General features: G+C 40.5%; 1 protein-coding gene across 1 annotated transcript; it reads right to left on the reverse strand.

Annotated features, from left to right (window-relative positions):
• Positions 1-7002: 7002 nt before the first annotated feature.
• Positions 7003-9765, reverse strand: LOC139324477 (vomeronasal type-2 receptor 26-like). Its single transcript, XM_070954188.1, has 3 exons — positions 9583-9765; positions 8763-8889; positions 7003-7913 (listed from the first exon to the last, which is right to left on the reverse strand). Exons 1-3 carry the CDS (start codon positions 9763-9765, stop codon positions 7003-7005), a joined length of 1221 nt encoding a protein of 406 aa, XP_070810289.1.
• Positions 9766-13065: the final 3300 nt, after the last annotated feature.

Below are 13065 nucleotides of genomic sequence, written 5' to 3' on the forward strand. Positions count from 1 at the left end.
TCGGGTGTATGGTCAGTTTTTCTCCACCAGGTGGCAGGGCTTCATCTTTGTGGCTGGCTGGAATGTGATTTGGTTGGAGGTCTCGGGGTGTGTGTGTCTGGCTTCTGGGGTGTAGATTTTTCTGTCTGTGGGTTCTGGGACTCGTTTGTTGACAAGGGCTAGTTTCCAGATGTTTGATAGGTGGGAGGTATCATCACTTTTATTCATGTTATGGCGGCGTTTTTCTATTTCAATGGCTTCCATAATTATTCTCTTGTTGAGGTGTTCAGTTTTGGAGATTAATTTGGTTCCTTCAAAATCAATTTCATGTCCTGTAGCTTTAAGGTGCTGGAAAAGAGAGGAAGTTTTTTCTTCTTTTCTGACTGTATTCTTGTGTTCTGCAATGCGTGCATTTATTCTCCTATTAGTTTGTTCAATGTATGTGGCTGGACAGATTTTGCATGGTATTTCATAGACTCCTTGGTTTTCTAACTGGATCTTGTCTTTGGGTTTCTTAAGATGTTGGCTATTTTTTGGTCAGTGCAGAAGGCTGTCTTGATATTGTGTTTGTGGAGAATTTTGCTGATTTTATCTGTGGTGCCTTTGATGTAAGGGAGGAGGACGATGTCATTGTCCTGTTCTGTGTCTTGTTTCTTGGTGGGTGTCTCCCTTTGGATTAGGTTGGTGATAGTGTTTCTTTGGAATTCATTAGAAATTAATACGTTTGTGAGAGTGTGTAATTCAATTTTCAGGTGGTCTTTGTCGGCTTAGCGTTTGGTTCTGGAGATGAGAGTCTTGGCTACGGAGTTGATCTGTGCAGGGTGGTGATGTGATTGTGCATTTAAGTAGCGGTTGGTGTGTGTTTTTTTCTTGTAGATGGTGTGTCCTAGGGAGCCATTGGTTTTTTTGTAGATTAGGACGTCCAGAAAGGGAAGTTTGTTGTTAGCTTCTGTTTCTGTAGTAAATTGTATTTTGGGGTGTAGGCTGTTGAGATGTGTGAGGAAGTTGTCCAGTTTTTCTTTCCCGTGTGGCCAAATTACGAAACTGTCATCTACATATCTCAGCCAGAGTTTGGGTTTGTGTTCAGATTTATCTAAGGCGTTGGTTTCAAAGTGTTCCATCTACAGGTTTGCAATGACGGGTGAGAGGGGTGATCCCATAGGTGCTCCTTCTATCTGTTTGTATCTTTGTCCATTGTGGATGAAGTATGTGTTGATTACGCAATGGTTGGTCAGATCTAGGATGTGTTTAGGGGGGTTGTATTTGTTTTGGATTGCGGTCAAGGCTTCTTTAATAGGTACTTGGGTGAAGAGGGATATGACATCAAAGCTCACAAGTAGGTCACTGGGTTGTAGGTTTTGTTTCTTTATTGCTTCTATGAAGTGGAATGAGTTTTGTATGTATGAGTTGATGGATTCTGCATAGTTGTTGGCAAGAAATTTGGCAAGATTCTGTAGAGGTGAGCCTATGGAGCTGACTATGGGTCTGAGTGGTGTTCCTTCTTTGTGTATCTTGGGGAGGACATAGAGCTTGGGGCATCTGGATGATTTCTCTCTGGGGATGAGTTTTTGCAGGATCTCTTCACTGATGGGAGAGGCTTTTATTTTGGATTTGGTGGTTTTTTCCAGGTAGGTGGTGGGATCTGTGTTTAGAGGTTTGTAAGCGGGGTCTTGGAGTAGGTTGGATAGTTTGGCTTGGTAGTCAGATGTGTTCATCACCACTGTGGCATTGCCTTTGTCTGCTGGGAGAATGATTATGTTATTGTCTTTCCTTAAGTTGGTGAGTGCTTTTTGTTCCTTTTGGTGTAAGTTGTTTCTGGGTGGATTGCTGGAGCAGAGGACATTGGTGACTTCAAGTCTGATTTTATTGGCTTCAATAAAGGGGGGGGGTTAAGCCAGCCCAGCTTGATGAAATAAAAAAAGTTTTAAGGGCACAGTGAAAAGCACGGAGATCTGGGATCCTACGTATCTCCGGGGGCAGGTCATTCCAGAGGACAGGTGCTGCCACAGAGAAGGCCCTCCCCTGGGGGTCGCCAGCCGACATTGTCTGGCTGATGGCACCCTGAGGAGTCCCTCCCTGTGGGAGCATACTGCCAGTGGGAGGCTATTGGTGGCAGAAGGCGGTCCCGTAAGTACCCAGGCCCTAAGCCATGGAGCGCTTTAAATGTGGTAACCAACACCTTGAAGCGCACCCGGAAGACCACTGGGAGCCAGTGCAGCTCGCACAGGAGGGGTGTCACATGGGAGCGCCCCATCGCTTTCATGAAGTCAGATTTTGATTTATCACATTTATATGGCCACACATCATATACCCCACATAACGGGATTAGCTCCTGTTACTTGTCCCAGCTTCTGAAAACCAGGCAGTTCGAAAGCACGTAAAAAATGCAAGTAGAAAAATAGTGACCACATTTGGTGGGAAGGTAACAATGTTCCATGGACCTTTGACATTTAGTCATGACAGCCACATGACCACGGAGACATCTTCAGTTTTGAAACAGAGATGAGCACTGCCCCCTAGAGTTGGGAACAACTAGCACACATGTGTGAGGGGAACCTTTACCTTATACCACATCATATGGGTGCCTTAAAAACAACTTTAAAAAATATCAAGAAGTAAAAAAAATAATATTATGAAAGGCTATGAGGGGGCATCAAATGAATAATGGAGCCACCTGATCCAATTGCCTCTCTATTGTGACCTCCCAGGTCTGTTGATAAAAGATTCCACAAAATTGGCAAAGAACAGAACAGAACAGATTTTTTTATTGGCCAAGTGTGATTGGAATTTGTCTCTGGTGCATAAGCTCTCTATGTACATACAAACTACAAACATACAGTAAATATACAATGTACATACAAACATAAGCTCTCAGTGTACAGTACATAAGCATTTAGTGTATATACAAACAACAATGTGATAAATCATAATCATAAATCATAAGATACAATCATAAATCATAAGATGCAAAGAACAAAGTGATAGATCAAAAGATACTAATAGGAGAATGTAATAGAAGGGAAGATGGGGTAAGATAAGAAAAATGGGAACAATGTCAACTGAGGGTGGGGAGGTCCTACATGATAGATGCTATGGCAGAAAAGACTTGTAATTCCTTAGGAAAACAGACCCACATATCTCTTCTACAAGATTTGATACTGTAGGATGGGCAGATGTTAAACCTGAAGAGGCAATGATTCAAATATTCCAGCCCCATGTCGAGAAATTAATGGTTATAGGATTGTAAATCAATGGTCAAACAAACAATAAACAAAGGATCATGAAATTATGATGGATTATGTCCCTACTTCTTGAAAAAGCTTTCCACTTCCATAGCCGAACCTCTAAGCACAACCTATCAGGTATCTTTCAGAACCATTTTCCTTGCCAAGACCTATGGTCATTGGCCACGATCATTCCTATCTTCAAACAGGGAGACCCCAGCCAAGTTGAAAATTACAGACCAATCTCAATGTGTTGCGTCACCTGCAAAGTTTACCTGGGATGAGTTTGACCCTGTGACTCCTGAGGACGTGGACAGGATCCTGGGGAGGTTAAACGCAACCACATGTTTATTGGACCCGTGCCCCTCCTGGCTGGTACTGGCCACCCGGGAGGTAACACGAGGCTGGCTCCAGAGGATCATAAATGCTTCTCTGAGAGAGGGTTTCTTGCCTCCCGCCTTGAAAGAGGCGGTGGTGAGGCCCCTCCTCAAGAAGCCTTCTCTGGACCCGGCCGTTTTGGCAAAATATCGTCCGGTCTCCAACCTTCGCTTTGTTGCGAAGGTTGTGGAGAGTGTGGTTGCGCGACAGCTCCCACAGTTCCTGGATGAAACCGTCTATCTAGATCCGTGCCAGTCCGGCTTCAGGCCTGGGTACAGCATGGAGACGGCATTGGTCGCATTGGTGGATGATCTCTGGAGGGCTCGGGACAGGGGTTGTTCCTCTGTTCTGGTCCTGTTAGACCTCTCAGCGGCTTTTGATACCATCGACCATGGTATCATGCTGCGCCGGCTGGAGGGACTGGGGGTGGGAGGCACCGTGTTGCAGTGGTTCTCCTCCTATCTCTCTGACCGGTCGCAGTCTGTGTTGGCAGGGGGGCAGAGGTCGACCTCGAGGCGCCTTGCTTGCGGGGTGCCGCAAGGGTTGGTCCTCTCGCCGCTCCTGTTCAACATTTATGTGAAGCCGCTGGGTGAGATCATCCGTGGTTTTGGGGTGCGATGCCATCTGTACGCTGATGACACTCAGCTGTACATTTCCACCCCAGACCACCCCAATGATGCCCTCGAAGTGATGTCCCAGTGTCTGGAGGCCGTGCGGGTCTGGATGGGGAGGAACAGGCTTCGGCTCAACCCTTCCAAGACCGAGTGGCTGTGGATGCCGGCGTCCCGGTATAGCCAGCTGGTGCCATCGCTGGCTATTGGGGGCGAGTCTTTGACCCCCACAGAGGGGGCTCACAACTTGGGCATCCTCCTGGACACACGGCTGTCTTTAGAAGAGCATATGACGGCCGTGGCCAGGGGGGCTTTTTATCAGGTTCGCCTGATATGCCAGTTGCGCCCCTTTCTGGATCGGGACTCCTTGTGCACAGTCACTCATGCCTTGGTTATGTCACGCCTGGACTACTGTAACGCTCTCTACATGGGGCTCCCCCTGAGGAGCACCCGGAGGCTCCAGCTGGTGCAGAATACGGCCGCGCGGGTGATTATGGGAGCGACATGGCGCTCCCACGTAACACCTCTCCTGCGTGAGCTGCATTGGCTCCCGGTGGTCTTCTGGGTGCGCTTTAAGGTGTTGGTTCTCATCTTTAAAGCGCTCCATGGCTTAGGGCCAGGGTATTTGCGAGACCGCCTGCTGCTACCGATAACCTCCCACCGGCCAATACGCTCTCACAGACAGGGCCTCCTTGGGCTGCCGTCGGTCAGGGAATGTCGGCTGGCAGCCCCCAGGGGGCGAGCCTTCTCTGTGGGGGCACCCGCCCTGTGGAATGAGCTGCCTCCTGGAATACGATTGATCCCGGACCTCCGGACCTTCCGTAAAGCCCTGAAGACGTTTTTATTCCATCAAGCCGGCCTAGCCTAAATGGTTTTTAATTGGGATTTTAAATTTTATGGATTTGGGGTTTTAAATTTGGGTAGCCAATGATTTAATTCTTTTAATTATCTTAACTTTTGCATTAAAAATAAAATAAAATAAAGTCATGGAATCAATTGTAAACCAATCCATTACCCTCCTCTTAGAGGCAATGAACCTACTTTCTAACAAGCTTGCTTTCAGGAAAAATTTGTCCTGTAATCTGCAACTCCTACACTGCAGAAACAGTTGGACCACACAACTTGAGCAGGGTAAAGCAATAGATGCAATTTACATAGATTTCTGCAATGCCTTCGATTCAGTGGTACACCACAAACTAAGCTCTTACCACATTTTAGACTCTTGTACAAGTGGATAGACGCGTTCCTGTCAAACAGGCAACAAGTAGTCAAAATAGGGAGCGCCCTATCAAACCCTGCACCAGTTAAAAGCAGTGGCCCCCAAGCAGCATTTTAGCACTCACACTCTTTCTGCTTTACATAAATGACCTTTGCAATCATATTATAAGCAGCTGCATACTCTTCATTGATGATGTAAAACTATTCAACACCACTGACAATACTGCTGCCCTACAAAGCGACTCTGATTATGTGACTGAATGGTTGAACAATTGGCAACTCCAAATCTCAATGATTAGTCATAATCATGTTTATACTTGTATCTATTATCTAATACATGCTTGATGAAAATAAATAAATAAAATATCTTGCTCTTAGTGCTTTACATAGAATTCTGAGAAATTCTGCTGAGCCACCAAGCTTGGTGGCTCAGCAGACTAAAAGCATTGTGATTAACACCAGCTGTCTGTAATTACTGTAAGTTCGAATCTCACCAGGCTCAAGGTTGACTCAGCCTTCCATCCTTTCTAAGGTAGGTAAATTGAGGACCCAGTTTGTGGGGGCAATAAGCTGACTTTGTATAAATATACAAAAGTATGGAGGCTATTACTTAACGCATTGTAAGCCGCCCTGAGTCTCCGGAGAAGGATATAAATCAATTTTTTTAAAAATGGCATTCTTCTAGGCAATCAATACCAGTCTGTCACAGGTGTGAACAACTTGAGGTTGTATGAATATGCATGGCTTCTGGGCTTGTGCATTAAACAGAACAACAAAAATCATGGGATTGCAACCAAGAACAGAGTGCTTTGTAAAATTGTTTCAGAGTAACCACAGCTAAAACTAAAATTAAACCACCCATGACTGAAGGCCTGGTTATTTCCAAGCCTGCATTTCCTCATCGTGTAGGGTTTGAGGGAGAAGTTCTTTTGAAGTTCCCATTTCCAAAGGAGTTCCATCTATTGGGGCTTTGGAGGACAGCCTTCTCTATCATGATGCACTCCTGTGGAACATCTTCTCCCCCAAGTATGAACACCATTTACCCTCTGGGTGAAAACTGGAGTTTAGAACAGAGCATTTTATTATTAGAATTTTATGGTGTTTTTTTTTAAAGATTTACCCTGATGGTTAATGTTACTGTAAATATCTATATCTATGTATTATATATATCCATATAAATCCATATATTTCTCTGTCTATCTCCATGTTCATTTCTCTCTCTGTCCCTCTCTCATCTATCCATAAATATCTCTATATATATACATGCCTAAGGCCTCAGTCTACTGGTTTCTAGTCTAGTATCTTATAAATTTAGTTGTTCTGGACTTACGATCCATATATCATTTAAAGGGTTCTGTAGAGGGATTTTTTTTTTTTAAAAAAAGATTTTTCTTTCTCCTGCCATTATTCATTTTTATAACTAATTCAAGGCAGCAAAAATATCTAATACTTCTCCCTCCTTCTATTTTTCTCCACACAAAATGTATGAGGAAGGAATAGAATTCACAATCTCCTAGTTTCTACCCTGGTCCTAGACACAACAGGTTTTAACTTCCTGATACCTGATGCAAAATAGGAAACAGCAATTAAATTTATGGTACTCTGTTCTTTTCTCTTTTGAGCTGATCTTTTTTGTTCAAATCGGGCCTCAGCATAATGATGTACAATTTGGGAGAAAAGATGCAAAGCAGTAATCCAGCACTGGAAGCTATAATGGAGAAGATTTCCACAGCAACCATATATTTTCCCTTTGAACTCAGGTATGCTGGAACAAAGGACACCCAAACACAGCAGAAGACCAACATGCTGAAGGTGATAAACTTGGCTTCATTGAAAGCATCAGGCAATTTCCTTGCTAGGAAGGCCAGTGTGAAGCTGACAATGGCAAGGAAGCCCATATAACCCAAGACACAGTAGAACATGAAGGCAGATCCTTCGTTACACTCCAGAATGATTTCTTCCGCTATTGACTTCATGTCAGCATCTGGGAATGGGGGAGAGATGATCAGCCATATAATACAAATTTTAATTTGAATAAAGGAGCAGCAGGATACTAGAAATGTGCCAAGTCTTTTCCCCAACCATTTGATCATCTTGGACCCTGGCTTGGTAGCCATGAAAGCTAGAACTACAATGATGGTTTTGGCCAAAACACAAGAAATGGCCACTGAGAAGATGATACCAAAAGCAGTTTGACGAAGGAGGCATGTCACTTTGTGAGGTTTCCCAATGAATAGCAAAGTACAAAGAAATGATAACAGGAGAGCAACAAGGAGTACATATGTGAGGTTTCGGTTGTTAGCTCTGACAATGGGAGTGTCCTGATGCTTAATAAAAATCCAAAGGACTCCAACTGTGATTAAAGAGAAGAAAAGAGAAGAAGTAGCCATAACTGTTCCCAAGGTTTCTTTGTAGTTCAAGAATGTTGTAACTTTGGGGAGACACAAAACCTGCTCCTCATTGGGATGCTGATCTTCTGGACATTGAAAACATTCATCCATGTCTATGAAAGAAAATATCGATGTTGAAGTTGCATTGAAAGAATAAAAACTGACTGTACAATTGTTCAAAGTGAGGACTGCCAATTAAGTTCTGGAAAAATATATGTAGTACATGAAGTTAGTTGCCATCAACTTATCTATATATATATAAAAGCGAAAACCACTCATATCGCAATCACGAAATCTCCAGAACTGTAAAGCCTACAAACTTGAAATTTGCCACGTATGTTTCCCTTGGCTTCTAGGTGCTCACTAAGAAAGGATTTTTTGAAATCACCATCAGAGCATTAGTATTTCCTATATTAGGATCAACACACTCTGATGCTAAGAAGTCCTACTCCCCCTCCCCACCTGAAAAGAAAACTGTTCCAAATGCCAAACACAAGCAGAGGAGAGGAGTTTCAATTTACTTTCACAGCAGCAACCAGCAGATAGGATAGGGGAGACTTTTGTGGGGCAAGGCTGAGGGAGACAAGGGGAGAGGAGAGGAGAGGCCTCTGTCTAACAATCATGAAGGAGAGAAAGGGATAGAATAGGGAAGACTTCTGTAGGGCAAGGCTGAGGGAAAGAAAGGGAGAGGAGAGGCTGATCGTAACTACTCATTAATTTTCAAGCTGTGTAATTATCAAGCCCGATCACATAGTTTTGTAGCAAAGCACAGATATTCAGCTAGTATTTGCATAAATTCACTTCTTGCTACCAATAATGAACATTCTTGCAATTCAATTACTTATCCCCATTTTCTAGTCTAATCTGCCAAGTGAAAGAGTTGGCAGAAAACAGAAAATTCCCCATGGTATATTTGACAACCAGATTCATTTGGTGAGGTAGATATATAAAATATCTCTTACCCTCCCTGTTAGAAAGCTTCCCTTCTGGACATTGAAGACAGTCATAGCAGCAAAATAGTTTTCCTTCTATCTTAATCTTACTGTAGCCTGAATCACACTTCCCATTACATAGAGAAAGTGGCCGGGTCTGTCCATAAATAAATAATTAAAAAAAAGTTTATCTTTGGAAATGTGGCATCTCAGTTTCTTTCAGTATTTTCAGAAATGTCTTTCCATCATATTTTTCTTTTGATATAATAATGTAATAATGTGACAGCAAAGTCTGATTTTGGGTGGAAAAGATTTGAACAGCTTTTTGCCTCAGTGCGAGCTCATAGAGCACAATACTTAATTTGTTGCTAATAAAAAGACCATTTTACAGAGGCATTGATTTACAAATTTTGCTTGCCTTTCTTTGCTTTTGAACATCTGTAAGGCAAAGTTTTCACATAGAATTTACATGCAAGGTGTGAACTTTCTTTGTGACCTACTCCATTTCTCTCCATTTACCCACCTTCTACCCTAGAAGGTATCCTAGGGAACACCAGTGAATGACTTTCTAAGTCTATCAGGTAGGCTGAAACTGCCCAGAATATCATCGGACTCCAGCTACCAGCCCTGGACGACTACTTCGAATCTCGCTGTTTGAAAAAGTTGCATAACATTCTCAGAGGCTCATCCCATCATGCTTACAATCTTTCTGGACTGTTGCCTTCTGGCAGAAGATACAGAAAAATTAAAACTCGGAACACACGTTTTCTGAATAGTTTTTATCTCAGAGCTATAATTGCACTCAACAATGAACTAAAGGGGGGGGGCTGAGTTGATGTCGTGATGATACGACAGAAGATTTCAGTGCTCCGACATCGCCATTGATATCTTCACTGCTGGACGATCCAGTTTGGACCTCACTGTCCCATAGAGACACTGATAGAGGAGTGCACATCCTGTTGATCCCAGGGACACTAAAGTCCTTGGTAGATCCAGGAGAAGCCCTCTTTTCTGGCGGTGAAGAGGCAGCCATTAAGCTGCTGAAGTTGGGACAGCTCCAGAACAGAAGAGAATGAGTAAAGGTGTGTTGGCTTGGTTAGAGACTTTTGAAATAGATTTTAAGAACATCCTGGGATGAAAAGATAATCAAAATTGAAGATAGAAGAAGTTAAGCGGAGAAATTGAGCCTGAATCTAAGTTAGTTTTTCCTACATTGCATTTTATTTTTATCTGTGGATGATTATGGAGTTTTATTCTTTAAATTTGACTGGACTGGATTGGATTGGATATTTCCTTTTTATCTGCTTAATTATCAAATTTTTAGTGCCTTTTTAGTTTTATATTATTGGGGATTAGTCTTGTTATTTTTCTTTTTCTGTACATTTTATTTTTTTATTTTCTTTTACTGTCTATTGGACATAGAGGGAGAGTGGAAGGAACAAGAAACACTGCCATCTAGTGGACTGAAAAACTATCTTTTTTTTAATTGGTAAAAGAAAGTAGCAACTGTGTTACATTTCAAGGACTCTGAGTCAACTTATAGATAAGATAGTCAGAAGAGCATCAAAGGCTGTTTACAGGATTGTTTATTCAGGTGCTCTTCTGGGAAACTATTATTGACAGGCAGCTGAGACTTAAAAGAAGAAGAGTGCAGTGACTCTGGAAAGAGAGCTGTAAAACTCGGTGAGACTTATAAAAGAACTTTTGGATACTATACAGTTGTGGACCTTTCTTTTAGATAGAAAGATTTTTTTTAACTTTCTTTTTTTGGGTATTATTTTTCTATTATTCCACTTCTCCCTCTTTTAATTATTTCCAATTGGATTGTGTTTGCTTTTAGAAGACTTTTAATATTTTTAAATTTTTTATATACTGTATATTTTTCTTCTTCTTTCTTCTTTTTCTTCTCATGTTTTCTCTTCTTTTTCTCTCTCTCCCCCTTTTGATGGGAGATTATTTAATGTGTTCAATACTCCTTCATTTAATTGGATTAAGGCATACAAGAGCCTGAAGAAATTACTTTTTGTTTTATTTTTTACTTTTTGATTGGAGATTGCTAATTTGGTTCTTGTTTTTCTACTCAATTGGATTAGGGCACACAAGAGCCTGAAGATTTTGTTTTATTTGGATCTTCCTTTTGCTTATGGTTATTTGGGATAATATCTGTCCTCTATAAAAATGGATTACGATATAGAAGAACCTGAAGATATTTTCCTGTTTGAATAATTTGCAAGCATTTCATAGTCATCAGTAAAAAGGCAGCAGCTATTAGTTCTTCTGCATCGACTCCCTCTTCTTCACCATTGGGAGGACAAAGATTGATACAGACGATGTTACAACAGGAAAAGGAGAGGGAACGTGAGAAGGAGAAGGATGCATCAATGCAAATGATTTTGCAAGGAATACAAGACATACAATCAAAAATAGTGAGCATTGAACAGAGAGCAGAAAAGATTGAACAAAGAATAGGAAAAACATGAAAAAATGGAGAACATACAACAAATGATGAAGAAATACGAGGACAGACTTCAAAGAATTGAAGAAAAGGAAGAACAAAGAGACAAAAAATTAAAGATATGGATAGCAGATTAGATGAGGTTGAATGTGATAAGAGTGGAACAGGATGGGAGATGGACAAATCAGAATTCTATTTAAGATTTCAAAATATTGAAGAAGAAAAGGGAGAAAATTTGGCAGAAAAAATGACAGAAATTTTAGCAGAAGCATTAGAAATCACTAAAGAAAAGATGATGGATGGCATAGATGAGATATTTCGAGTATACACAAGATATGCAATGAGAAATAAACTACCAAGAGAAGTTCATATAATATTTACCAATAAATCAATTAAAATGCAAATATTGCAGACTACAAAAGAGAAAACGCTGAAATATAAGGGCAAAGAAATTGTGGTTCTGAAGCAAATTCTGAGAAGAGTGAGGGAGATGAGAAGAGAATATCAATTCCTGACGAAAATATTGCTCCAGAAAGGAGTGAATTATAGATGGCTGATACCAGAGGGCCTGAGGTTTACATGGCAATAGCAAAGATTCAAAATAGATTCAATTGATAAAGCCAAAGCATTTTATGCTGAATATCTTAGAGAGAAGGTAATAGAGTTAAGAAGGGAAGAGTCATTGGTCGAATTGCAAGAGGAATGTTTAGCAATGATTGAACAGGAAGAAGGAGCAGTAGGGGGCATTGTAGAATATAAAGAACAACGTGAACCAAGATCTACTAGAGCAACAAGCCCTTCATTTAAAGTATGAATATGGAAGAGAAAAAATTGATTACAATGAACATAAATGGACTTAATATAGCAACTAAAAGAAGAAAGGTATTTCATAAATTAGAGAAATTAAACTTGGATATAATTTGTCTACAAGAAGTGCATATTAAAAAACAACATGAACAAATGTTGACACAGCCAAAATTAGGGAAATTATTTGCTTCATTGCCACAATGTAAGAAAAGAGGAGTGGTTTTATATATTAGAGATACAATATCAGCAGGAAAAAATTACGCAGATGAAGAGGAAAAATTTTGATGGTGGAAATGATAGATAATAACAGGAAAATACTCTTAATAGCAATATATGCTCCAAATGACAATCAAGAAGATTTCTATAGAAAATTACATGTGAAATTAACTGAATTGGATTCTGAAAATATTTGCATGATGCATAATTTTAATGGCATAGTAGATGGGAAAATGGACTATAATACACAGAAGGCAACAAAACAAAGTAGAACTCTGCCGAAATCTTTTTTTAAGATAACAGAGGAAATAAATTTAAAAGATGTATGGAGAGAAAGAAATGCAAATAAGGGACAATATACTTTTTACTCTAACAGACATTTATCATGGTCTAGAATAGATATGATATGGATGACAATGGAATTGATTTCTAATGTAGAAGAAATTGATATAGAAGCTAATATCTGGGCAGACCATAATCGAATGACAATGAGATGGAAAGGAGAAAGGAGAAGGTCTAGATGGACTTTAAATACTACAGTATTAAAAGAAAATGATTTTGTACAGAAAATGGAGAAAGAATTTGCTTTTTTTTCCCCCAAAGAAAATAGAAAAGAGGATACATCAATGCAAAACCTGTGGGATACTATGAAAGCTTATGCCAAAGGCCTGATAATTGACCATACAACGAAAACAAATATTAAGAAAAGGCAAGCTTATAAAACATTAGAGGATGATTATAAGGAACTTGAAAATGAATTACAGAAATTCCCACCCAAAAAAGATATTAAAATGAAAATGGACACAACTAAACATAAAATGGGATTGCTGGAAAAATAAGATCTAGCACAAAAAA

The sequence above is a fragment of the Pituophis catenifer genome, unplaced genomic scaffold (assembly GCF_029215685.1).
Source record: "Pituophis catenifer annectens isolate HBS135680 unplaced genomic scaffold, rPitCat1.0.hap2 SCAF_15, whole genome shotgun sequence".
Taxonomy (NCBI): Eukaryota; Metazoa; Chordata; class Lepidosauria; order Squamata; family Colubridae; genus Pituophis; species Pituophis catenifer.

Excerpts from the sequence above, each read along its gene's own strand:
- LOC139324477 (XM_070954188.1), bottom strand. The coding sequence starts at position 9,765 with ATGGCTGCCTCTTCACCGCCAGAAAAGAGGGCTTCTCCTGGATCTACC. Across the intron at positions 8,890-9,582 it reads GAGCACTGAAATCTTCTGTC|ACCCGGCCACTTTCTCTATG; the intron begins GTATCATCACGA and ends ATTTATGGACAG. Across the intron at positions 7,914-8,762 it reads GAAGCTTTCTAACAGGGAGG|ACATGGATGAATGTTTTCAA; the intron begins GTAAGAGATATT and ends TTTCTTTCATAG.